This window comes from Thalassophryne amazonica, chromosome 15, assembly GCF_902500255.1.
Source record: "Thalassophryne amazonica chromosome 15, fThaAma1.1, whole genome shotgun sequence".
NCBI lineage: Eukaryota > Metazoa > Chordata > Actinopteri > Batrachoidiformes > Batrachoididae > Thalassophryne > Thalassophryne amazonica.
The window spans coordinates 92,697,606-92,724,799 of NC_047117.1; the positions used below are offsets into that span (position 1 = coordinate 92,697,606).

Genomic DNA, 27,194 nt, shown 5'->3' on the forward strand with positions numbered 1-27,194 from the left:
CACAAATCTCTGGCACATGCTTGGGCAGTAGCAAATCCTGTACTCCTGTATTCTGAAAGAGATGCTTCAGTTTTTCTTAAGAGGTCAACTGCTACATCCATGTGCATTGATTCTGACTGCAGTAATTTGTTTACTTGTATTTTTGACAAAATGTCATGCCACACAACAGAGCAAATTGAAAAGCGGTATGAACCAATCTCTTCGGCTAAAGTTTGTGCCTCTATTTTTATTGTAGGGTCATTTGCAGAGTCTCTTACCTCTAAAAGAGCATCCCTAATGTCTGATGCCTGAAACCTTACAGGTACTACACTGTTTATCCTGCTCTCCCATCTAGTGTCAGCCCAGGATTTCAAAGATATGTCCACATGTTTTTTTTACAATTGTCCATCTTTGTGTAGATGCTGAAAAATGATTAAAAAGCTTCTGCAGGTAGCCAAAGTACCCTGTAGCATCTGTGGAGCTTTTTACTGCATCTGAAACAACAAGATTAACTGTATGTGCTCCACAGGGAACAAACAGAGCTGTTGAGCTCTGTTTGAACTCTCGATTGTTCTGTTTGAGTTATTTTCATTAGTTACTTCCTCCAAACCATCAACATGTCTATTAGACCCCATTCCTACCAGGCTGCTCAAGGAAGCCCTACCATTAATTAATGCTTCGATCTTAAATATGATCAATCTATCTTTATTAGTTGGCTATGTACCACAGGCTTTTAAGGTGGCAGTAATTAAACCATTACTTAAAAAGCCATCACTTGACCCAGCTATCTTAGCTAATTATAGGCCAATCTCCAACCTTCCTTTTCTCTCAAAAATTCTTGAAAGGGTAGTTGTAAAACAGCTAACTGATCATCTGCAGAGGAATGGTCTATTTGAAGAGTTTCAGTCAGGTTTTAGAATTCATCATAGTACAGAAACAGCATTAGTGAAGGTTACAAATGATCTTCTTATGGCCTCAGACAGTGGACTCATCTCTGTGCTCGTCCTGTTAGACCTCAGTGCAGCTTTTGATACTGTTGACCATAAAATTTTATTACACAGATTAGAGCATGCCATAGGTATTAAAGACACTGCGCTGCAGTGGTTTGAATCATATTTATCTAATAGATTACAATTTGTTCATGTAAGTGGGGAGTCTTCTTCACAGACTAAGGTTAATTATGGAGTTCCACAAGGTTCTGTGCTAGGACCAATTTTATTCACTTTATACATGTTTCACTTAGGCAGTATTATTAGAAAGCATTGCTTAAATTTTCATTGTTACGCAGATGATACCCAGCTTTATCTATCCATGAAGCCAGAGGACACACACCAATTAGTTAAACTGCAGGAATGTCTTACAGACATAAAGACATGGATGACCTCTAATTTCCTGCTTTTAAATTCAGATAAAAATGAAGTTATTGTACTTGGCCCCACAAATCTTAGAAACATGGTGTCTAACCAGATCCTTACTCTGGATGGCATTACCCTGACCTCTAGTAATACTGTGAGAAATCTTGGAGTCATTTTTGATCAGGACATGTCCTTCAATGCGCATATTAAGCAAATATGTAGGACTGCTTTTTTGCATTTGCGCAATATCTCTAAAATCAGAAAGGTCTTGTCTCAGAGTGATGGTGAAAAACTAATTCATGCATTTATTTCCTCTAGGCTGGACTATTGTAATTCATTATGATCAGGTTGTCCTAAAAGTTCCCTGAAAATCCTTCAGTTAATTCAAAATGCTGCAGCTAGAGTACTGACAGGGACTAGAAGGAGAGAGCATATCTCACCCATATTGGCCTCTCTTCATTGGCTTCCTGTTAATTCTAGAATAGAATTTAAAATTCTTCTTCTTACTTATAAGGTTTTGAATAATCAGGTCCCATCTTATCTTAGGGACCTCATAGTACCATATCACCCCAATAGAGCGCTTCGCTCTCAGACTGCAGGCTTACTTGTAGTTCCTAGGGTTTGTAAGAGTAGAATGGGAGGCAGAGCCTTCAGCTTTCAGGCTCCTCTCCTGTGGAACCAGCTCCCAATTCAGATCAGGGAGACAGACACCCTCTCTACTTTTAAGATTAGGCTTAAAACTTTCCTTTTTGCTAAAGCTTATAGTTAGGGCTGGATCAGGTGACCCTGAACCATCCCTTAGTTATGCTGCTATAGACTTAGACTGCTGGGGGGTTCCCATGATGCACTGAGTGTTTCTTTCTCTTTTTGCTCTGTATGCACCACTCTGCATTTAATCATTAGTGATTGATCTCTGCTCCCCTCCACAGCATGTCTTTTTCCTGGTTCTCTCCCTCAGCCCCAACCAGTCCCAGCAGAAGACTGCCCCTCCCTGAGCCTGGTTCTGCTGGAGGTTTCTTCCTGTTAAAAGGAAGTTTTTCCTTCCCACTGTCGCCAAGTGCTTGCTCACAGGGGGTCGTTTTGACCGTTGGGGTTTTTACGTAATTATTGTATGGCTTTGCCTTACAATATAAAGCTCCTTGGGGCGTTGTGATTTGGCGCTATATAAATAAAATTGATTTGATTTGAGTTTAACTCACGTAATATAGCTTGAACACCCTTTTGTTTTCCCTTCATGTTTGCCCCATTGTCATATGACTGTCCTCTACAGTCCTTAAATTGAATGTTTAGTTCTTTTAGTCTGTTGAGGATGAGTGCTGAGAGGCTTTCTCCGGTGGTTTCTTCTGCTTCCAGAAACCCCCCAAAAATGTTCCTTTATTTGAGGAGTGCCTTTTACTGTTACTATTCTTATTATCACTGACATTTGCTTCTTGTGGCTTAGATCTGGAGTACAGTCCAAAATAATGGAATAATATTTGCTTACTTTAATTTCTGCCACAATGGAGTCCAAAATTTGTTCACCGATGCAATTTATTAGTTCATTCTGAATAGTTTTTCCAAGGTATGTTGTGTGGCTTGCTCCTCTATCCACCTTTTCAATATGCTCTTTTAGTACAGGGTCAAAAAGTGTCATGAGTTCTACTTCTTTCAGAAAATTTCCATTATTTAAATCATGCAGTTTGTCTGAGCTTACCTGAAATGCAATATTTAGTTCTGCCAGTGATTGAATTATTGCCACCAACCTGGTTAGAACTTCTTGCCACCTTCTCCTCTCTGCATTTATTAGTGCCATTTCTGCCTTGTCTATTGTCTGGCCACTCTTAATACGGCTTTCTAACTCTTTCCATGATGCCATGTTTTTGCAGTGTTCAGGGCTGGTCTCATGCATTTTAAGTGTATCTGAGCAGTGCTTCCAGTTATTGAAACCTTCTCTGCCTAATTTGAATATTTTTTGTGAGAACAGTTTGCAACAGAAGCAGTATAAACTGTCATTTTTGGTGGAGTATATGAGCCATGTTCTCTTCATCTTCTCCCCATTCATCAGGTGCCTAAAGAAATAGTGATGGTGGAAACTTCTCCCATCCTCATTTTTTGGAAATGTGAAGTCCGAATTGATAACAGGAGGCCCCCGGGTGACTAGCTCGGTCCTTACACCATCAGTCAGGCACGAAGAGCTGCTGTTTGTACCAAATGCATGAAACACTCACCTGGATCTTGAAGGGCAAGTTGTGTCTCACTAACAGCACTGATGGTTGGAGTTTGACTTTCTGCTGATTCAGCTGTGCACAAAACACAAACCACCTATTATTCTTTGAGTGTGTGTTTTTACAGTATTATGATAAAAACAAAACGTTAGCTTTTGGAAAAAGTAAACCAAAAAATGATAACTGCTGTTCATAATTAAATCATGCACTTACATTCTTCAGTTTGTGAAGTTGACACCAAGAGATTCTCTGCTGCAGCTTCGACAGGTGCTTGTTGTGACTGCAGATACTTTCTCAGAGCATCTATACAAAAAAGTAGGTTTCCATAGATTTTTATAGTTTACACTAGCCCGCAATTCTAATCTTGCATAAATTAACGTGGTTATGTGAAACTAAGGATGAGTGTATATATATTTACAGGTATCTGTACATTCTGTAGTTTGGCCCGCTGTTGTGTACAAGCGTCATGGACTGATGGATATAATGGGGAGTCAACAAGCTAAGAAGCTAATGCTATTTTCATGTTAAATTGTGATGTAAAACAACTGACATACCTCTACCCTGGGCCCGTTTTTCCTCCTCCTCCTTTCGTCGCTGTCTTAGAGCAGCACCCGATGTTATGTGCCGACGCGGGTTGAGGAGTGGACCTGCGTCTGACTGAACCCAGCGCTAAATAACCAGAAAGCGGTTCCAAAAACAAAACATTTATTTCCCTTTCCGTGCAATAATTGTGTACAACATAATATATAGCTTGTCTGGTGGAGTGAAGGACAGCGCGCTCTCCAGCGCCCAAAGGGATCGAAGCCCGGCGCTTCTGGACTCAAATTCACCACCAAACACCCCCCAGGTGGACACGACAAACTGACTCTGTGAAGGATAGAAGAGGTGAGGTAAGTCAACAGCTACAACTAATATCCTTCAAAGGCACATGCTATCAGCAACACATTCAGGTCTGACTTTAAGCTTTATGTAAATGAGCAGCTTCTCACAACAGGTGGAGGATCATCAGTCCGCACGCCACAGCCGTGAGAAGCAAGCTGCACAATTCTCATCAATGTTCAAATATACTGCGTAACAAAATACCAAATTACTATTAACACTTATTCAGACAATCAATCACCTCTGATGTGTGCTGACAGCATGTGTCCCTCACCCGTCCTCCTTCACAGGCACGATGTGTCAAACCCAGGCGCGGTCCTCAGCGGCTCACAAACGAACGTCACAAGGTCGAGTTCCCGGCAATTCTGCTTGAACCACTCATGGCTTAAATGCAGAACGCCATCTAATTATCTGCTTCAGCTGAAAGTCCTTAAGTCTGCACGTGGACATCCTCCACAAGTGCAGCCAATAATGTTGATGAGGGTGAAGGACTCTTCTGCCAGCACCGTCTCCACAGACAAAAACCAGTCTGCATACTACCTGGAGAGCAAAGAAAAGAAAACAACACAAAAACATCCAGCCAAACCCCCCAACACACCACACCCGAGGGCTTTGACCTTTTCATTGTTAGTTTTTTTATGTCTTAATCAACAACACCTGTGTGCGTGACATCCATCTATCAATAGCGCTAACATCGGGATGATGCGTGCTGCCCCCCTCCCCCCACCTTTCACTGTAAACAGTGGGTCAGGTTCAGGGCGACAGGTCATGAGCTCTTGCTCTCACAGATTCAGACGAGGATGTTGTGTGGGCCGCTGAAGAGGAGGTACTGCTGGCCCACCACCACCAGAGGGCGCCCTGCCTGGAGTGCGGGCTCACAGAAGCAGCCAGGGTGACAGCTGTCACCCATCACCTGAGACAGCTGATTCCAATCAACAGGGAGGTATATCAGCAGGACGGCATCTCCACCTCATTGCCGAGATATCGCCCTATCAAAGAGGTAACAATCTCCGCCCAAACGTGCTATTAATTACAGTTGTAATTCTTGTTGATTGTTTGTAGGATAGCTGACTACTGGACAACTCTTGGATAAGTACTCACCTTCCTACATTCCTTTATTGTTGTTGACGAGAGGTGGAGGTGGAATCTCCACCCTCCGTGTTGCTGGGTGCAGCCGCACCCACACCTGACTGTTTCTGTTCCTTGCCAGCAGTACCGGATCTGACGAGCGGAGGCAGTGGCCACCTGGGAGTTCGGGACTTGGCGGCTCCAGTATTCCCGGGGTTCGGTGGCAGAGGAAATCGGGTTGGTTCCGGTTCGACTTGGACAGACGTCTCCTATCATCGAGCCTGCCCACACGACACCGTTGTAATTGGACTCATTTTCAATATTGTAATCGGCTGTGTTTGTTGTGCCTGTTTCACAACAGTAAAAACAGTGTTATTTGACTCCTCCATTGTCCGTTCATTTGCGCCCCCTGTTGTGGGTCCGTGTTCCAACACTTTCACAACAGAGGAGTCAAAATAATTTGTATATTATTATATGTAACGCATTGAAATGTATTTTATACATAAAAACATGGCGCAATATTATCTTTATTTTATGATTATGATTTTTTTTTTTTTGGAAAGGGTTGCAGTTTGGCGCCCTGCCCACTAGATGGTGCCCTGGGCGACCGCCCGATTCGCCCGTGCCCAGGGCCGGGCCTGCATCACAGTCATATTAAATGGGAGGAAGAATGTTAAACTTAAATGGTTTTGTCATGAAATGCTGGCGTGGCTGTGGCCTAGCTTTGTATCAAGGTAGCTGGATGGAATTATCCCCCTTTCAAAGTGTCCTATAGTCTGTCTGAAGACAAGTAGTAGTAGGAGTTCTGTCTGTATTCTTGGCATTACATCAAATCTGCTCCCGGTGGGTGTTGGACTCCACCAGGGCTGCCCCTTGTCACCAGTCCTGTTCATGATGTTCATGGACAGGATTTCAAGGTCTAGTCAGGGACCTAAGGGTGTCCAGTTTGGTGACCTTAGAGTTGCATCTCTGCTTTTTGCAGATGATGTGGTTGTGTTGGCTTCATCAGACAGTGACCACCGATGTGCACTGATCATTACCCAAAGCTCATGACCACAGGTGAGGACAGGAGCATAAATCGAGTGGTAAAATGAGTCTTGCCTACTGCCTCGGCTCTTTCTTCACCAGGATGGTCCGGTACAGTGTCTGTAAAATGAGTGATGATGATTGTGGTGAACAAAGTGAATGATGGTGTCATCAGCGCTTATTCAGTCTTGACTTGACTTTCATGACATAACTGAAGCTGTGTAAACCCTATGAGCCAGCAGGTAAAGCTCTTAATTTACCCGTCAGTATGTTCCTAACTATCACTTGTGCTCATAGGCCTTATGTCCAGAGACTCCGTGTAAGCAGTCAAAGACGTGTCCTCTGCAGGCTGTCAGAATTCATCTTTAGAAACAGTTTGAGGAGTTCTGACATCCAGGAGCTCACAGATGATCCATTGCTTTTTTTTAAAATTGTGTTTGAGGTTAGCGATGCTCCTCAGTGCCTCTTTTTAAAGACTCTCCAGGCATGCTGATCTTGGAGAATATTATATGCTTTGGGATCCGCCATGAGAAGCTGCAGGTTTTCCTCCGTTGATGTGTCTGCTACCACAGGAAATCAGTGACAAATAGTAGATAGATTTATCAGAACATTGTGTTTTGATGATCTAGTTCAAGTTTATAGTTCAAGTTTATTTGCCATTCGCAGTATTAAAACCACATTGGAAAATGGTGCAAGGAGCTCAAAAGTGCACTAGCAAGACATACACAAACAATAAAAGACATGAAAGAACATAAAAAATGCCATAAAACGACAAAGCCACAAAATAATTTAAGATACATTTAAAACTAATCAAAGAGTGTTGATCATTGCCATGGCTTGTGGGAAGAAACTATTTCTATAATGTGATGTCCCACATTTAATAGACCGATAGCGCCTACCCAAAGGAAGAAGCTCAAACAGGTTCCTGGCAGGATGCAGGAGATCCTTAGTAATAGCCAAAGACCGGGACTTAAGCCTTTTTTTGTAAATGTCCTCCAGGACAGACGGTTCCACACCAATAGTTCTACTGGCTGAACGAACCACTCTTTTCAAAGCCTTCCTTTCTTTAGCAGTGGCATTTCCAAACCATGCAGTTATAACGTTTGTAAGAAGACTTTCAGTGCAGCTGTGATAAAAATTTAAGAGAATATTCTTGTTCAGAGTAAATTCTTTCAGCTCATGCAGAAAAAAAAGCCATTGTCGAGACTTTTTAACAATTCCGTTGGTGTTATAATTCCAGCTCAAGTCATCAAATAAAAACAATCCCAGAAATGTACAGTTTTCAAGTGTTTTCACCTCAGAGCCATTTAATATGATGGGAGCATAAGATCTATTTTTACTGAGATTCAAGCTTCTCTACTATTTTTACTGAAGTCAACAACCAACTCAAAATTTTTTGCAGTATTTAACTTCAAATTGTTTTCCTCACTCCAGGAAACCATGTTTTGCACTTCAGATCTATACAAAGAGTCATCACGAGAAGAGATCAAACCAATAATAGTTGGGTCATCTGCATACTTAATTATCAAATTATTATGAAAGGACGTAACACATGGACCGTTGTGTTCATTCCAGTTCCAAAACCAGTTTAGCAGAAGTGCTGCTGTGGTTTATAGCGTCTGTCATTTATCCACCAGACCAGGCCTGAGAATGCTGATAACTTATCAACATAAATTTAAAAGTCATGCAGCTGACAACATCATTATCCTTCCCTTCGCAGCACTCTGGATGAGGTTATCCTGTTCCTGGAGCATAAATTCATCTGATGCATATTGTACATTTGATGTAATGCTTTTCCTGATGAAAATGACAGCAAGGCATCTGTGCTGCCCCCATTATTGTGGAAGGACTGATCCTCCCAACAGGAAATGATTGGCACCACTCTTATTATATCTGTGTGATTATGTACTTACTACAACACTCTCTTTTGGATGTTCTCGTGGTGTGTGAGATTTCCTTTCGGAGATATTGAAATCAATTTCATAACCCAGCCAGACTGACTGGCCCATTTCCTTTGCTTCTGCAGCCAGAGGTACATTTAATTACCTGCTGGATCTGGTTTTGTGAGCACTGTAGCTGCAGGTAAGGAGTGGAGTTCCTGCGTGTTTGCGCCGACAGACCTTTTGTGCTGGTATTTTGCTCTTTTTTAAAATTAATTAATTCATATTTAATAGTTTCGTACATCTTAAAGCTGCAGGCACACCTTAATTTGGTGAATAAATTTAGATGTAATTCACAGTGATGTTTGTATTTGCTCCTGCAGTCACTGACACAGTCACTGGCCACTTTGTTAGGGACAGCTTGCATGTACCAGGTTGGACTCATGTTTGCCTTCAAAGCTGTTGATTCTTCGTGTCATGGATTCAAAACGGTGCTGGAAATATTCCTTACAGATTTTGGTCCATATTGACATGACATCACACTGTTGACACACCAAATTTACATCATTGAAAGGAATCAGGGCAGATCCATGCTTTCAATTTCCAAATTCTGACTGAACCATCTGAGCGTTTGTCGCTGTAGTAGTTTATTCAAAGTTGTGCTTTTCCAGAGAAATTCCTTTCTTTTGTACATCGGGGGAGGTGATGGTCTACTGTTTAAGGTGTTGGGCTTGAGACCAGAAGATCCTCGGTTTAAATCCCTGGAAAATCACTAAGGGCCCTTGGGCAAGGTCCTTAATCCCCTATTGCTCCCGGTGTGTAGTGAGCACCTTGTATGGCAGCACCCTGACATCGGGGTGAATGTGAGGCATTATTGTAAAGCGCTTTGAGCGTCTGATGCAGATGGAAAAGCGCTATATAAATGCAGTCCATTTACATCAACAAACTTTCATATTTTAAAACTCAAAAACCATAAAATTGTCAAAATCTAAATATTTATACATTAATCCTGCTCAAAGCTCTGCGTGCCAAAACATCATGCGTTTCTGACATTTATAAATGCCTTTTGTAATGGATTTTGGGTTTCACAAGTAAGAAATGTACCAGAAGCCCTGAACTGCTCACATCACCCACTAGATGGCAACAAAAGGTGCTCAAATGTGCAACAAGGTTGCGACTGTTTATTCATTAACTTTTGGTGACAATAAGACGGGCTGACAGGCAAAAATCAACTTATAGTTTTGTCTGTTGCTCTTACGGACAACGCACATATTCACAATATTGTCCTGAAGGGGGCAGGCTTCTTTGCACTTATTATATGTCCTGGCGTGTAGACTGCAGTGAGACTGAGTTCACAGATTTCAGTTCCTGGACTTGGATCAGGAAGGTCCAAAGTCTTTTGGCACACAGAAGTCATTAAATGTGGACCATTGCTGCAGCAATTTATGAAATATAACATTTTAACAGCTGCACACATTCCAAATATTGTATCTTCTTACCTTTATTTAACCAGGAAAAGAGTCTCATTAAGATTAAAAATCTCTTTTACAACAGCGTCCTAGAGGTATCTAAACCCCACCTCTTTTTAGTCACACCCACCCCCAGCTTCCACAGATTAAGTTCTGCCTCTTGCATTATTCATTAGCATTGGGAGCTGATAGGCAGCGAATGGTTAAAATAGGACAACAGCAGTTTATCTTGTAAATATCTGCCTAAATATTTAATTGTGTACAGATACGGCAGCCAGAGCTCTTTGAGAATATGGCTGGATGATGTTGCAATGGCACTGATATCTATTTATATTATTTTATTTATCTTTTTTGTTGGCCCTGTGACAGACTGATGTCCTGTCCAGGGTGAACCCCGCCTCATGCCCTATGGCTGCTTTGTTGGGTTCCAGTACCCCCGTGACCCTTAACTGGAGTAAGTGGGAATAGGAGATGGATGGATCTTTTTGAGACCCAGACTTTGATTTTATAGGATTTAAAAACACAGTGCTCATGCTTCATGAAAAAAAAGTTAAGGAAAAAAAGTGCAATTTTGGATGATATGCAAATGTGATGCCTGCACTTCATGCATGAGTTGCAGATCTACGCATCCTCCTTTTTGTTGCTTTCATTGTAACCAGCATGTGTATTACAACAGGCACACTATAGTCTTATGCGCACACACTTTTTAATGTTGCAGCAGACAGAATCTATGTGTGTATATGATGCCTGTATCTTCCCCTGTTTCAGGACTCGACCACAGTCCTGGTGTAAGTGCTCACAATTATTGGCTGTCGAAGAGGGCAGAGGTCATCACAACTGAAACACAGGAACAAGCAAAGACAAACAAACAGTGACACTAATCAACATCTGAGGTGTGTGTTTGCTGACACAAGCAACACCAGGTCACCAGCGCTGTAATCAGTATTGATGCGTTGAGTCAGGACAGCGGCAAATGCATCTACAGGAGGAGAGGGGACGCAAACCATGCAGAAGCCCCCAAAAGTTTGTAAAAGTCCATGCAGTAGTTTTGACGTATTCCTGCTAACAGACAGACAAATAAATAAACGCCGATGATCTTATTACATTCTTGGCGGATGTAATAAAAAAGGCTAGTTTATCTCATTTCCAGCTGGGTGGACTGAGAATAAATGTCTTGTCCAAGGACATGAACAGGAAGCATGATCAGGATTCAAACCGAGGTCTAAGTATTTGCAGATCTTCATCCACTACCTGCGCTATGAATTAAAAGGTTGCTCTGACACTGCCCTCGTGGGCCCGATCAGTCCCAGTTACTGGTCTGGACTCAGTGAGCTTCTGCTTCAGCTTCAGACTGAGCCCAGCTGCAGACACCAGGACTACAAGCTGTTTGCTGCCTTCACTCACCTCATCAGGATGCTTACACTGAAGTCGAACAGCATGAAGTGTTTTGTTTTCACTCTATTTTTCTCATCTTCATAGTTTAATTTGACAACAAAGTACACTCAACAAAAATATAAACGCAACACTTTTGGTTTTGCTCCCATTTTGTATGAGATGAACTCAAAGATCTAAAACTTTTTCCACATACACAATATCACCATTTCCCTCAAATATTGTTCACAAACCAGTTTAAATCTGTGATAGTGAGCACTTCTCCTTTGCTGAGATAATCCATCCCACCTCACAGGTGTGCCATATCAAGATGCTGATTAGACACCATGATTAGTGCACAGGTGTGCCTTAGACTGCCCACAATAAAAGGCCACTCTGAAAGGTGCAGTTTTATCACACAGCACAATGCCACAGATGTCACAAGATTTGAGGGAGCGTGCAATTGGCATGCTGACAGCAGGAATGTCAACCAGAGCTGTTGCTCGTGTATTGAATGTTCATTTCTCTACCATAAGCCGTCTCCAAAGGCGTTTCAGAGAATTTGGCAGTACATCCAACCAGCCTCACAATTGCAGACCACGTGTAACCACACCAGCCCAGGACCTCCACATCCAGCATGTTTACCTCCAAGATCGTCTGAGACCAGCCACTCAGACAGCTGCTGGAACAATCGGTTTGCATAACCAAAGAATTTCTGCACAAACTGTCAGAAACCATCTCAGGGAAGCTCATCTGCATGCTCGTCGTCCTCATCGGGGTCTCGACCTGACTCCAGTTCGTCGTCGTAACCGACTTGAGTGGGCAAATGCTCACATTTGCTGGCGTTTGGCACGTTGGAGAGGTGTTCTCTTCACGGATGATGCGAAGGAGATGTGTTGCACTGCATGAGGCAAATGGTGGTCCCACCAGATACTGACTGGTATCCCCCCGCACGAGGCGTAATGTCTGTTACAGTAAAATGCACTGACCATATAAGTGTGTTTGAGTCTATTAAGAGATCAGATTCTCTGCAGAGTGCAGAAACCACTCTGGTTGGATGGACCAAGTGGAAAGTCTGAGGTGGTTTTATTTTCCTTTCTAAACATATTTTACTTGAGCAAATGATATTTTTATGATTTAAAATGATGCTGGATAGTGTCTTTAAATTACATTTAATTTTTGACAGATTTTTTTTTTAAAATTTTGCAACAAGTCATGTTACACATGACAGAATTCACATTTCTTTGATGAGCCATTGGTGTGTTTACTACCTGCAGAAGACACGGCCACAGGTAATGCATCTGTGATTGACAGTCAGTGTATCCAATCACTGTGTCATCACCACAGCTGTAATTCACAGCATCAAGCAGCATAAACATGAAGTCCAACCACAGACAACAGGATATTTTTCTCAAAGAAATCATTAATAAGGACGGAACGTACAGGCCTTAGTCTGTAAATATTGTCCATGTCTGAAACTGCTGTGCATGTAAGGTTTGGTCAGCATGTGCCTGTGTCACACGTTGCCTCACCCCAACCACTACACCAATCAGGAACTGTCTTGGCTCTGGAATAAAAATGACCCAGACAGACAACAAAACAAAAGTAACTAACCAGGAGCTTGATGAACCATGTTCAGCTGCTGGGTCTTCAACACTGCATGCCGGCATGTGCTGTGATTATCAATTATCTGAGCATGTTCCAGTGTTAGATATCAGACTTTATCTGCAGCTGCACTGTCTGTTAACCCGAGAGACTACTCACTAAAGAGAACATCACTGAAGTCCTGCACAGCTCCACAAGCTTTTCTGCCCAAATAGCCTGAATAACTGATGTGGCAGATTTTAGGAGATCTGAGTAAATGGTCATGTGAAATTACAACCCCTGGCAAAAATTATGGAATCACCGGCCTCGGAGGATGTTCATTCAGTTGTTTAATTTTGTAGAAAAAAAGCAGATCACAGACATGACACAAAACTAAAGTCATTTCAAATGGCAACTTTCTGGCTTTAAGAAACACTATAAGAAATCAAGAAAAAAAGATTGTGGCAGTCAGTAACGGTTACTTTTTTAGACCAAGTAGAGGAAAAAAAATATGGAATCACTCAATTCTGAGGAAAAAATTATGGAATCACCCTGTAAATTTTCATCCCTAAAACTAACACCTGCATCATATCAGATCTGCTCGTTAGTCTCGTAGTTGCCATTTGAAATGACTTTAGTTTTGTGTCATGTCTGTGATCTGCTTTTTTCTACAAAATTAAACAACTGAATGAACATCCTCCGAGGCCGGTGATTCCATCATTTTTGCCAGGGGTTGTACATTGCATTGATCTTGAACCCTGAGTGAAAGACAGAGACAGAGGAGAGAGAGACGGAGATGAGAGAGGAGAGAGAGATGAGAGAGAGAGGGCGAGAGAAGGAGAGAGAGAGCGGAGAGCGTAGAGAGAGAGAGAGAGAGGAGAGACGAGGATGAGATGAGAGAGAGAGAGAGAGAGAGAGAGTGTGTGTGTGTGTGAGGAAGTGACAGACCAAACAGAGCGATCTGTGTGTCCTATTTGAGAGTTGTCAGTGAATCCTGTGAAGGGTCTTGGATAGACGTCTGCTGCAACTGGGTGAAGTTTAATGAAGAAGTCAAGAAGGATCCCATTTTTAACAAATATTTTACCAATTCGTGTGAGGACATATAAAGTTAGGAGTATGCACTGGTTCGCACCCACAACTCCTGGCACCACCTGGGCTCTGATTGGCTGCCACCCAGGCAATGCAGGCTGTCCAACCCACCTCAAGAATATAGCCGTTGATCTGCCTCAGCCAAGTGGTGACTCATGTGACACGTTCCAAGCATTCTGGTATCAAAGACATCCAGCTGTCCTGTTCACCTGGACGCTGCATCTTGAATTAGTTTTCAAGTTTATTTCAGCAGGTTTTCTAAGAGTGCAAGTTTTTATTTGGTCTTTGGCTTCAGGCTATTGATTTTATTCCATGTGGAATCTCACAGATCTCTCTGTGGGGAAATTTAGTTTCACTTGAGGCCGAAGCCGCCACATTATTCAAAAGTCATCATCATACTTGTGACCCATCTCGCCACACAACTCTTACATCACATTGTTTCAGTGGCCTTCCCACAACTAAATCAACAGACCCTGGAGTGAGCTGGACGTGTTCTAATGTTCTCCTTGAAGAAGTCACAGATGTTGGTTGTAATTTTGAAGAAGCCATTAACATTAGAAATTAATGAAGCTCAGTTCCAAAGGGATTCTTTGGAGGTGGACACATGGGTGAAGTGTTTTCCTCACACTACCCATCACAAACTAACTCTGTGTGTGTGTGTGTGTGTATATTTTGCTGTCCTTCCGAGTGCAAATCCATTTAAACTAATTGCTTTTGGGCTTGAGAGGAACCAGTTGAGATATGAGTTACATTAAACTCTGACCAGACTTGTTTGAAGCCGTAAACAGGAAGCTGGATCATTTCTTCACTTCCACCAGCTGATACTTTCAATTTCGAGTCCACTGTCATATGATCGTGGAGTCTGTGATTCCTGAGTAAGTCCTGCGTGATTTGTGTTGTCATGTCTCACAGCAGTGCGATGAACCTGGCCTCGTTCTGAGCTCCTCGTTAGAGCTGACTGTCAGCGTTCCGTCTGTGGGAATGGAAACCTGCAGCTGGCAGCCTGTGCAACACTTTCATTATATTGATTCCTCAGTCTCACACATCAGAAGACATTCGATTGTTGGATATATGAATGAATGAATGAATGAATGTGTGGACTCTCCTTATCTGTTATCCTGAAACCAGCACATCTTGCACCCACAAGGCCTCTTGATGCTGGAGTAGTCCACACTGTCAGTTGACTGATCGCTTGAACACTAACGCTGGTCTCTGTAATTTCCATGCATCTTGCCCCTTGATCTATGAAGGTGTGTGTGATTGTGTGTGTCTGTGTGTGTGTGTGCGTGGTCAGGGTAACACCTCAATAATGGATTTTATGTGTAATGAGAAGCTACTGATGCACAATTAGACTTTTTTTTGGCTGTCTACAAAAAATTAAGTTAACAATGTGCTTGGATTGTTTTAAATCATTCCAACTCAGTGATTGCTGAGTAAATTCTATGAGACATTTATAATCAGACTAACTGAAGTTTTATAAAACATTAAGTAGTTTGTTGCACTTGATTAGCTTTGTCCTCTACAAGGTTAATTAAGAAGAATTTACTTAAAAGGTTTTAGTTTTAAAGTAGTCAGATTATTTAAGTTATTCTAACCTCTTTATTTTACTTCTGTTCCCCTCTGAAATGTCCATGAAAATTGATACTTGAAGTTTTTGTGAGGCTTAGTAAATTATTTCACTATTCCAGAATAAACTAAGTGTGGCAATTCCAATTTTATGATCAAACTGTTTATTTAAAAACCATTGCAATATTTTTGTACCAGCATCTTGTAATATCACAATTTACTAAAATTTGCACCCATACAAAGTGTATTTATGATACTTCACCTTATTTTTTTCAAACTGAAAATACTCTTCAATTTAAACTATACACACTGACCCCATGAAACATTTTCTAGAGTGTATCAGAAGAGTTGAAAAGTGAATAATAACTAGGACCATAATTCAATTTATAGGTATTGATAGGTATGTATTTGGATGGACCGGTTATCTACCTTTGTGGTTGCCATCCAGGACCCAAGGTTCTGCAGTGTGGCAGATGCTGTGATGCATGACACCAGCGTAGCCTCCCAGACAAAACTTCATCATCACTTTTTTATGAATATTGTCATTTTTAAAGTCTCTGCAGGAATGTTGTTCATAAACAGCTTCATAGTTGCACCAACTCATTATAACATGTTTAAGCAACATACGGTTGTGTCAGGAAGGGCAGCTGGTGTAAAGTTTGTGTTGGGAAAGTGTAATGACACGGACCCACAACAGGGGGCTTAAATGAACGGACAATGGAAATACAAAAAGATAATTTAATGTTGTGAAATGTGCACAACGGTATACAGATACAATCTTAGACAACAGTCAATTAAACAGTCGGTGACGTGTGGCAGGCTCGAGGATAGGAGACACTTGTCCAGAGAAGAGCAGGGCCCCACACGATTTCCACTGCCAGCGGAGACCCGAAAAACACCGGAGCCGCCATGTCCTGAGTCCCCAGGTGGCCACCGCCTCCAGCTGTCGGATCGGGTACTGCTGGCAGGAAGCACAAATAGATCAAGTGGATGTGTGCACACCCAGCAAACAGTTCAGCACAGACAGTCAAAGTCCCTTCTGGTGGAAAACCTCCACCTCCTGAACACAGTTATTCAGAGTACATGCAGATCCTTATGAAACACTCAAGTTTTTGGATTGAGGAGCAGGGAACGCCAACTCCTCCAAACGTCCACAAACTCAGCAACCAGCTATGTGTTTACAAAGGTTTCAGCTGCAAAGGACTCAGATGCAAAGAATGTTACAACTACGGCTCAGATGTAAAGACGTTACAACTGGCAAGTTTAGCTGTACAAAGGTGCGCATACGGCACTGAATGGCTGAGAGTTTACCTGTCGGGTAAGAAGATTTCTCGGCAGAGATGTGGTGTCTCCTCCAGGCTTTTATGGTGTGATGAATGACAGCTGTCAGCTCCAGGCTCCTGGTGCTCCTGGTGAGCGACTGCGCCCTCTGGTGCCTGAAGCCCGCCTTCAGGCAGGGCGCCTTCTGGTGTTGGGCCAGCAGTACCTCCTCTTCGGGTGGCCCACACAACAGGACCCCCCCCTCAACGGGCGCCTCCTGGCCGGGTCCAGGATGAAGCTCCGCTTCACCCAGGAGCGTTCTTCGGGTCCGTAACCCTCCCAGTCCACCAGATATTGGAATCCCCTGCCCTTTCAACGAACGTCCAGGAGCCTGCGGACGGTCCACGCACGCTCGCCATCTATGATGCGGGCAGGAGGCGGCGCTGGTCCGGGGGTGCAGAGGTTGTAGGTGTGATATGGCTTAATCCTGGAAACATGGAAGACTGGATGTATCCGTAGTGAAGCTGGTAGCCTCAGCTTCACTGCGGCTGGACTGAGGACTTTGATGATTGCAAACGGTCCGATGTATCTGTCCTTCAGTTTTTGGGAGTCAACATGCAGAGGGATGTCCTTGGTTGATAGCCATACCTCCTGCCCGGGATGGTATGCAGGAGCTGGTGCATGCCGGCGGTCTGCATGGTCCTTAGCCCTCGTCCGGGCTTTCAGAAGGGCAGAGCGGGCAGTGCGCCACACCTGATGGCACCTTCTGAGGTGGGCCTGGACCAAGGGGACCTCGACCTCTCCCTCCACGGCTGGGAACAATGGGGGCTGATACCCCAAATATGCCTCGAAGGGGGAGAGGCCAGTCGCCGAGGAGATCTGACTATTATGAGCGTACTCGATCCAGGCCAGATGTTGACTCCAGGCCGTCGGGTGTGCAGAGGTTACACACCACAGTGCCTGCTCCAGATCTTGATTCACCCGCTCTGCCTGTCCATTTGTCTGAGGGTGGTACCCGGACGAGAGACTCATGGTGGCCCCCAGTTCCCTACAGAAACTCCTCTAGACTTGCGAGGAGAACTGGGGACCACGATCCGAGACAATGTTCGTGGGGATACCATGCAGATGCACGATGTGGTGGACCAGGATGTCTGCAGTCTCCTGGGCAGTCGGGAGCTTCGGGAGGGCTACGAAGTGGGCCGCCTTGGAGAACCGGTCCACTATCGTCAGGATGGTGGTCATACCCTGGGACGCAGGGAGACCCGTGACAAAGTCCAGGCCTATGTGGGACCAGGGGCGATGAGGCACGGGCAGTGGCTGGAGGAGCCTTGTTCCTTCTTATGTTCGTGCCTTGCCCCTGGCACAGGTGGTGCAGGCCTGGACATACTCCCGGAAGTCGGCTTCCATCGACGCCCACCAGAAGTGCTGCCGGACCACTGCCATGGTTCTTCGCACCCCTGGATGACAGGAGAGCTTGGAACCATGACAGAAGTCCAAGACTGCAGCTCTGGCCTCTGGTGGGAACGTATAGTCTGTTCTTAGGTCCATTGCTTAGGTCCGGGTGTCGTGTCAGGGCCTCCCGGACGGTCTTCTCCGCGTCCCAGGTGAAGGTTGCGACGACAGTGGACTCGGGGATGATGGTGTCCGGCGGATCCGACAGCTCTGGCTTGACCTCCTCTTCATGCACCCGGGACAGTGCATTGGACCATTGGTTCTTGGTCCCGGGGCGATACGTAATTTGGAAGTCAAACCGACCGAAGAACAGTGACCAGCGGGCTTGCCTGGGGTTCAGACGCTTCGCGGTCCAGATGTACTCCAGGTTCTGATGGTCCGTGAAAACCGTGAAAGGCACCGCAGCTCCCTCCAACAGGTGTCTCCACTCCTCAAGGGCCTCTTTCACAGCCAGAAGTTACCGATTGCCGACGTCATAGTTCCTTTCAGCCGGGGTCAATCTGCGGGAAAAATAGGCACAAGGGTGGAGGACCTTATCGGACTCCCCACTCTGGGATAGCACGGCTTCTATCCCTGAGTCAGAGCATCCACTTCAACTATAAACTGGCGATCGGGATCGGGCTGCACCAGAACCTGGTGCAGTCAAGAACCGGCGTTTCAACTCCCTAAACATGGCTTCGCACCGATCCGACCAGGTGAAGGGGACTTTAGTGGAGGTTAGGGCCATCAGGGGCTAACTACCTGACTGTAGCCCTTTATGAACCTCCGGTAGAAATTTGCAAAGCCGAGGAACTGTTGCAGTTTCCTACGGCTTGTTGGTTGGGCCAATCTCTCACCGCCGCAACCTTGGCCGATCAGGGGCGACGGAGTTGGAGGAGATTATGAACCCCAAGAAGGACAAAGAAGTGCGGTGAAACTCGCACTTCTCGCCCTTCACAAACAGCCAGTTCTCCAACAACCGCTGCAGGACCTGACGTACATGCTGCACATGAGTCTCAGGATCCGGGGGGAAGATGAGAATATCGTCAAGGTATACGAAGACGAACCGATGCAGGAAGTCCCGCAAGACGTCATTAACCAAAACTTGGAACATCGCAGGCGCATTGGTGAGGCCCAAACGGCATGACCAGGTACTCAAAGTGACGTAACGGGGTGTTAAATGCCGTCTTCCACTTGTCTCCCTTCCGGATCCGAACCAGGTGATACGCATTCCTAAGATCTAGTTTCATGAAAATTTGGGCTCCATGTAAGGGCGTGAACACTGAATCTAACAGAGGTAACTGTATCGGTTTGCGAACCGTGATGTCGTTCAGCCGTCTGTAATCAATGCATGGACGGAGTCCGCTGTCCTTCTTGCCCACAAAAAAGAAACCAGCACCCATCGGGGAGGTGGAGTTCCGGATCAACCTGGCAGCTAAAGAATCCCGGATGTAGGTCTCCATCGTATTCTCGTTCCGGACGTGAGAGGCTGTACAGCCTGCTGGACGGGTACTCAGTGCCCGGTATCAATCAATGGCACAATCATACGGACGGTGCGGGGGCAGCGTGAGTGCCAGATCCTTGCTGGAAGACGTCAGCAAGGTCAAGGTACTCGGCTGGCACCGCCGCCAGATTGGGGGGACTAGAACCTCCTCCTTAGCTGTCACACCGAGTGGAACTGAGGATCCTAAACACTCCCGGTGGCAGGTTTCGCTCCACTGTGTCACAACCCTAGATGGCCAATCATCCACGGATTGTGCTTTAACATCCATGGAAAGCCCAAAATCACTCGGGAGGTAGAAGGAGTCACATAAAACACAATTTCCTCCCTGTGATTCCCAGACACAACCAATGTCACTGGGTGTATCTGGTGTGTTGATTAATGGAGAAGGGTGCCATCTAGTGCCCGTACCTTCAATGGTGATGGTAAGGCCACTAGAGGGAGCCCAACTTCCTTTGGCCCATCTGCTGTCCAGCAGATTCCCCTCCGACCCCGTGTCCCCAGTGCTGGGGCGTGAAGGGTTAGAGCCCCACTCAGGATCGTAACTGGGATGCGTGCGGATTTACGGGTTTCCCCACGTGAGTATTATGGCCCACCCTCAGCCCAGTCTCTAAGGGCGGGCATTGTAGTTTAAAACCGCTTGGGCAGTTCTTCTGTATGTGCTCACTCGAGCCACAGAAAAAAACATTCCCCGCGGGCCAGCCTCCGTTGTCTGTTATTTGATTTCACTTTGGCCCTGCTCGTGTCCATAGCTTCGTCAGCAGGGGGAGCTGTTGCCACATGGAGCTCTCTGGCAGTGGAGCGTGGGGACGGCGGCACCCTTCGGACCCGGAAGGAAGAGGACGGCTCGTGCCCGGCCACGCCCCTCGCCCCGCTCCCGACGATGTTCTTCTAATCGGTTATCTAACCGTATAACCAGGTCGATAAGCCCGTCAAAATCCCGCGGCTCGTCCTTGCACAGTATTCCAGCCGGACCTCGCTGGCCCGCGATGCTGGAGTCCGACTGCATACTCAGCTACACTCCGATGCCCCTGTCTCTTGACAGCAGCACGTTGAAGTGGTCTCGCCTCTATTGGGGTGATCAAAACTTGTTTGAACTCGCACACAAACCCAGTATATGTTGTTAGGAGCCGTGAATTCTGCTCCCAGAGTGCCGTAGCCCAGGCGCGTGCCTCTCCTCGAAGCAGGTTTATTACATAAGCCACCCGGCTGGCATCAGACACGTACATGACGGGACACTGTGCAAAGACAAGCGAACAACATCAGGAGTCTGCGCATGTCTCGACACAACCTCCGTACGCTCTGGAGGGCTTATGTATGCTTCGGGGGGGGGGGTTCGTTGAACAACCACTGGAATATCTGTATGTGGCACTCCGGTCAGCAGGAGGGAGGTGCCGCAGCAGCGCCCTGCGTGTGCGCTTTCCACCTGAGTGGTGAGAGCCTCCATCCTCCTGATTGAGTATAACGTTCTGCTCGGTTACCAAGTCCAACCGAGCAGTGAAGGAGGTTAAGATTGCTGCAGTTCACCTAAAACACCTCTTGCTGGCGCCTGTGCACCCTGTGTTTCCATTGGTGTTCACGCGATGGTTGGCCCCTCGGGATCCATGATGATGGCCGAGAAATCCTGTTGGGAAAGTGTAGTGACACGGACCCACAACAGGGGGCTTAAATGAACGGACAATGGAAATACAAAAAGATAACATTTAATGTTGTGAAATGTGCACAACGGTATACAGAAACGATCTTAGACAACAGTCAATTAAACAGTCGGTGACGTGTGGGCAGGCTCGAGGATAGGAGACGCCTGTCCAGAGAAGAGCCGGGCCCCACAACGATTTCCACTGCCAGCAGAGACCCGAAAACACCGGAGCTGCCAAGTCCTGAGTCCCCAGGTGGCCACCGCCTCCAGCTGTCGGATCGGGTACTGCTGGCAGGAAGCACAAATAGATCAAGTGGATGTGTGCACACCCAGCAAACAGTTCAGCACAGACAGTCAAAGTCCCTTCTGGTGGAAAACCTCCACCTCCTGAACACAGTTATTCAGAGTACGTGCAGATCCTTATGAAACACTCACGTTTTTGGATTGAGGAACGGGAACGCCAACGTTTTGGATTGAGGAATGGGAACGCCAACTCCTCCAAACGTCCACAAACTCAGCAACCAGCTATGTGTTTACAAAAGGTTTCAGCTGCAAAGAACGTTACAACTACGGTTCAGATGTAAAGACGTTACAACTGGCAAGTTTAACTGTACAAAGGTGCGCATACGGCACTGAAAGGCTGAGAGTTTACCTGTCAGGTAAGACGATTTCTCGGCAGAGATGTGGTGTCTCCTCCAGGCTTTTATGGTGTGATGAATGATGAGGTGATTGATGACAGCTGTCAGCTCCGGCTCCTGGTGCTCCGGTGGGCGACTGCGCCCTCTGGTGCCTGAAGCCCGCCTTCAGGCAGGGTGCCCTCTTCGGGCGGCCCACACAACAGTTTGTGCCAAATCAACATGCATATTCATCCAGGCTCCACTGTGGTGACCATAAGCACAAAGAATTCAGCATTTTTATGTTTGCATGTGAGCAAACATCAGCAGGATCATGTGATTATGTGTGTTCAACCCTTTCAAAGAACTCAGTGGTCACGAGAGTTTTATGAGTCTTTAATGTGAGATGTACACACACTGAGGAGAAGAAAGGTGCTCTGAAGATGATTATAGACTCACAGAGAGGAAACATTGAGAGGAGTGACCAAATGAGAGTTTGAGAACGAAGGTTTTTTCTTCTTTTGAATGACTCCAGGATCAGGCATGTGTCCTAGATTTTAATACTGACCTCACATTTAGACCATTTTCTGGTGTTTTTGGTTAAAGATTTGAGTGCACAATCATGAACCTACCTGTTGTTAAAGGACGGTGATGTTAAGTTTAATTCTTTGTGGTTTATGGTGGCCTGAGTGCTGTCCGTGGTGCTGAACTCATATTCAGGGAGGCCACTCTGCACAAGCAGGCATTTTAACTGTTCTTGTCAGTGAACAGACATCCTCCAATAACCAGAATACCTTTCATCTGCATGTGATGCATCCAGAAAGTATTCACAGTGCTTCACTTTTTCCACATTTTATGTTACAGCTTTTTTCCAAAATGGATATAATTATTTTTCCCCACAAAATTTTACACATAAATAATCCATAATGACATTTCTTTAGATTTTTGCAGATTTATTAAAAATAATAAAAAACTAAGCCATCACATGTCCATAAGTATTCACAGTCGTTGCCATGAAGCTCAGAATTGAGCTCAGGTGCCTCCTGTTTCCAATGACCATACTTGAGATGTTTCTACAGCTTAATTGAAGTCCACCTGGGGCAAGTTCAGTTGATTGGACATGATTTGGAAAGACACACACCTGTCTACATATAAGGTCCCACAGTTTACAGCCATAGCACAAACCAATCATGAAGTCAAATGAATTGTCTGTAGACCTCCGAGACAGGATTGTCTGGAGGCACAAATCTGGGGAAGGGTACAGAAACATTTATGCTGCTTTGAAGTTCCCAATGAGTGCAGTGGCCTCCATCTTCTCATCTGTAAATGGAAGAAGTTCAGATCCACCAGGACTCTTCCTAGAGCTAGTCGCCCATCTAAACTGAGCGATCGGGGGAGAAGGACTTTAGTCAGGGAAGTGATTAAGAACACAATGGTCACTCTCTCAGAGCTCCAGCATTTCTCTGTGGAGAGAGGAGAACACCATCTCTGCAGCAATTGGCCAGACGAAAGTCACTCCTTAGTAAAAGGCACATGGCAGTCCACCTGGAGTTTGCCAAAAAGGCACTTGAGGGGACCTTCAGACCAGAAGACACAAAATTCTCTGTTCTGATGAGACAAAGATTGAACTCTTTCGTGTGAATGCCAGATGTCATGAAACCAGGCACCATCCCTACAGTGAAGCATGGTGGTGGCAGCATCATGCTGTGGAGATGTTTTTCATTAGCAGGAACTGGGAGACTAGTCAGGATGGGGGAAAGATGAATGCAGCAATGTACAGAGACATCCTGGATGGAAACCTGCTCCAGAGCGCTCTTGACCTTGGGGCGACGGTTCATCTTTCAGCAGGACAATGACCTTAAACACACAGCCAAGATATCAAAGGAGTGCCTTCAGGACAACTCTGTGAATGTCCTTGAGTGGCTCAAGGACCAGAGATCTGAAAATAGCTGTGCACCGACACTCCCCAATCCAAGCTGATGGAGCTTGAGAGGTGCTGCAAAGAGGAATGGCCAAACTGCCCAAAGATAGGTGCACCAAGCTTGTGGCATCATATTCAAGAAGGCTTGAGGCTGTAATTGCTGTCAAAGGTGCATCAACAAAGTATTGAACAAAGGCTGTGAATACGTATGTACTTGTGAATTGTAGTTTTTTATTTTTAAGAAATTTGCAAAAATTTCCAAAAAAACTTTTTCATGTTGCCTTTATGGGGTGTTGTGGGTAGAACTTTGAGGGGAGGGGGGAAATGAAATGCTCCATTTTGGATAAGGCTGTAACATAAAAAATGTGGAAAAAATGAAGCACTGTGAAAACTTTCTGGGTGCACTGTGTACGAGTGCATCGTAGCTGCTTAACCTTGAAAGCAACATGACAAAGACTTTGTCACGTCAGCCCTGTTTCTCTTGTAGAGTTGTGTTCTCAGTTGTAGTTTTCACACAAATCCCATCAGTATTAGTTTTCTTGTTCAATGACATAATAACACAGATTTAAAATAGCGGTGTCTGTTTCCTGAAGTGTGCATTTAAGCTCTCCTCATCTGTGTTCACATGTACATACATGTATACATTCACTTATGTTCCCTCTCGCTGTTCCTCTGGTTTCACTGTCTGCTTTGTCTGTGGCATGCTACACTTTATCTTTGAGTGTTAGTTTTGGGAAACTGAGATCATGGTCTAGTCTGCCTTGCCTGCCTCTCTCTGTGTGTGTACACCTCTGCAGAGCCACACCGTGATTGCTGTTCTACTCATTGTCACTTGCACCACTGCAGCAAATATTACAGTTGAAAACAACACAAAGGCTCATCTGTCACAACAGTTTGAAGATAAACGTCGACAAATCCACTGCTGTCACTGAATCATGCTTCACCACATGCTATACCAGACGGCTGAGGACTCAGTAAATTTACTTTATTACCAGAGTATTATGTATAAATAAAAATGACACAATGATATGGAATTTAAATGTGAATCAGTCAGTTACTTGTATTTCAAACCTTAGTTATAAATTCTATTAACATAACAAAATTATAGTATTTGTACAGTATATGATGTATTGATCTTGTCCACATCCATGTGAAAATCAGCCTTAAGTGGCCAAGTGCCTTGTTCTGAAATCCACTAAAGGCCATAGAAACATTTAGCATCACTTTGTCTTTGCTCTCTTACTGACCATCTTTATGCAGTCTGTGATGATCAGGATGTTAATCTGGTACAGTAAACTATACATCTATACAGGGGTTATGTTTAATTTGTTGTGTTCCAAAAAAAATCTGCAATAATGTTCATCCCGCTGAAAATAGGAAAGTATGCACTGTGTTCCTGTCCAAGTGTGAGACGTTTTGAGAGTGATATTAGCTGTACTTCATACGATGACTGAGATTCATTTCTAATCAAATGGGCACATTTGAAACATCTCTGTTCCTGCTTTGTTACAGCTTTGATATCAGCTGGTTGCTGCAACCAACAACTGGAGAAATGTGAAGCTATGGGACAGGTAAGAGCTGCTCCCAACCGTTTCTTTGGTCACAAACCTCATTTGCATTAATTACACTTTAGGAGAAAAGGACATCCAAAGGAAGCCCATTATATAGTCCTTCCACAGTGGCCAATAAATCATGTAATTATCACCCATCTGTGCACCTCCTTGAGTTTACAAATTACTAAACACATTTATCTCTACAGTACTGTTGAACAGCCAATATTCGGTAACATTTCAAACCTCAGTCTATTGCAGTGGATCATTAGGTGACCAATGGTGGGAATATTGTTCCACTAGATGTCCCCATGTTGAAGTAAAATCATCATGTTCTATTCATCGCTAAAGAAACCTAAGCTCCATGGAGCCAATGACATCAGGATCTGTGCAGAGGATACATCAGCGTGGTAGACTTTGGTGGGATTCTGTGTCAGTTCCAGGTCATTCTAGAAATCCGTTGTTTGTGTACTTGGTCCGAGCCACATGGAGTCACAGTGGGTTTGAAGTGGGGCTACGGGGTCAGAGGTGACTTTGTCCCTGTGTGTAGTCCCAGGTGTTTTATCAGGAAATGATCCATGGGCAAGAGGCCTGCACTGATATTTAAAAAAGACATACCTCCCCCTAGAGGACAGTCATGAATCCTTGGATGTTTTTGTTGCAGAATGTATGTACACAAAATCATGCACATTCACAGTCACAATTCCAGCAGGTTCATGGTCATCATCTCTTACCGGTGTGGACAAAAACTGTTTGTCTTTTGGCTCATTCCTCACCGAATGCTTGGACCTTTTCATCCAGAGGGAACTTTACATCAGTGAGTGATGATTTGTGGGAGAAGAAAAGCAGTAAGGATGAGCTCAAAGTGTGGCTTTGAGCTCATCCTGTGTCTTTTCCTGCATCACTGTCCCCTGTGGATGAAACAAAACCAACCTGTCACAGAAAGCAGACAGTGATTAACAGCTTCACTCGAAAGCTTGATTTTATTTCAGTTTGTCTGGAGGAAAACTCCAGACTTCATACTTGGAATCTAATATTTAATATGTTGTAGTTCAGCACATCAGGTATTTGTACAGAAATGACAAGTTATTCAATTAAAGGAAATGAAAGTCCCACAAAATAATAAAAGGACACCACGTTTATCACTGTTTTTCTTAATTTGATGATTTCTAGTTTAAGTAGTGACATAATAATCTTGGATCTGCCAAATCAAGGAAAGTGGCTTTTTTGCCCTCCAAAAAGGACAACGTTTCTGGGACAGGCAAAAGAGACAAATGAAATTGCACTCCTTAGTTGACCCTGAAGCCCTCCCCCCGTTGGGACTATACCAGAATGGCTATAAGAGGTTTAGGTTTTAGTGCTTAAGGTAATAGTGATGAAAAAAAAAAAAAAGAGCAGTAGTCAGTCAGAAATTTTCAGAACTAAAATCCATGTCCCACAGAAAGAGACTTGGTTTTGATGATGTCTATAAAACTGTGGACTAGCAGATGGTAAATGTTTTTTGGTATTTTAGGCTTTTATTGGACAGACGGAAAACACAGAGTCAAAGACTTGGAGAGAAATACAGCCAAGTTTGCCCAGACTGGGATTCAGACTTGACTTAAGGATGCTGCAAACAGCATCCTAAAGCATGATGCACTCAACTCAACCGCTCAACCATGACTGAGTTGAATGTTTATTTTTTGAATCTTTATTTATCCTTTTATTTTTTTCTTTGATATTCACAAAATTGGGGCAGAGTGCCCTACTTTATGTCACGGTGTGTTTTACTTTGTATCTCTGTACATGTGCAAAATAAATATCTTTGA

At 44.5% G+C, this 27,194-nt stretch overlaps 1 protein-coding gene across 1 annotated transcript in view; it reads left to right on the forward strand.

Moving 5' to 3' along the window:
- Positions 1 to 27,194, forward strand: part of ccdc85al (coiled-coil domain containing 85A, like) — a 63,821-nt gene that overhangs the window by 34,364 nt on the left and 2,263 nt on the right. The window contains exon 4 of the mRNA XM_034188755.1: positions 25,349 to 25,407. Coding sequence (XP_034044646.1) covers positions 25,349 to 25,407 — 59 coding nt within the window. The remainder of the gene's footprint in view (positions 1 to 25,348; positions 25,408 to 27,194) is intronic.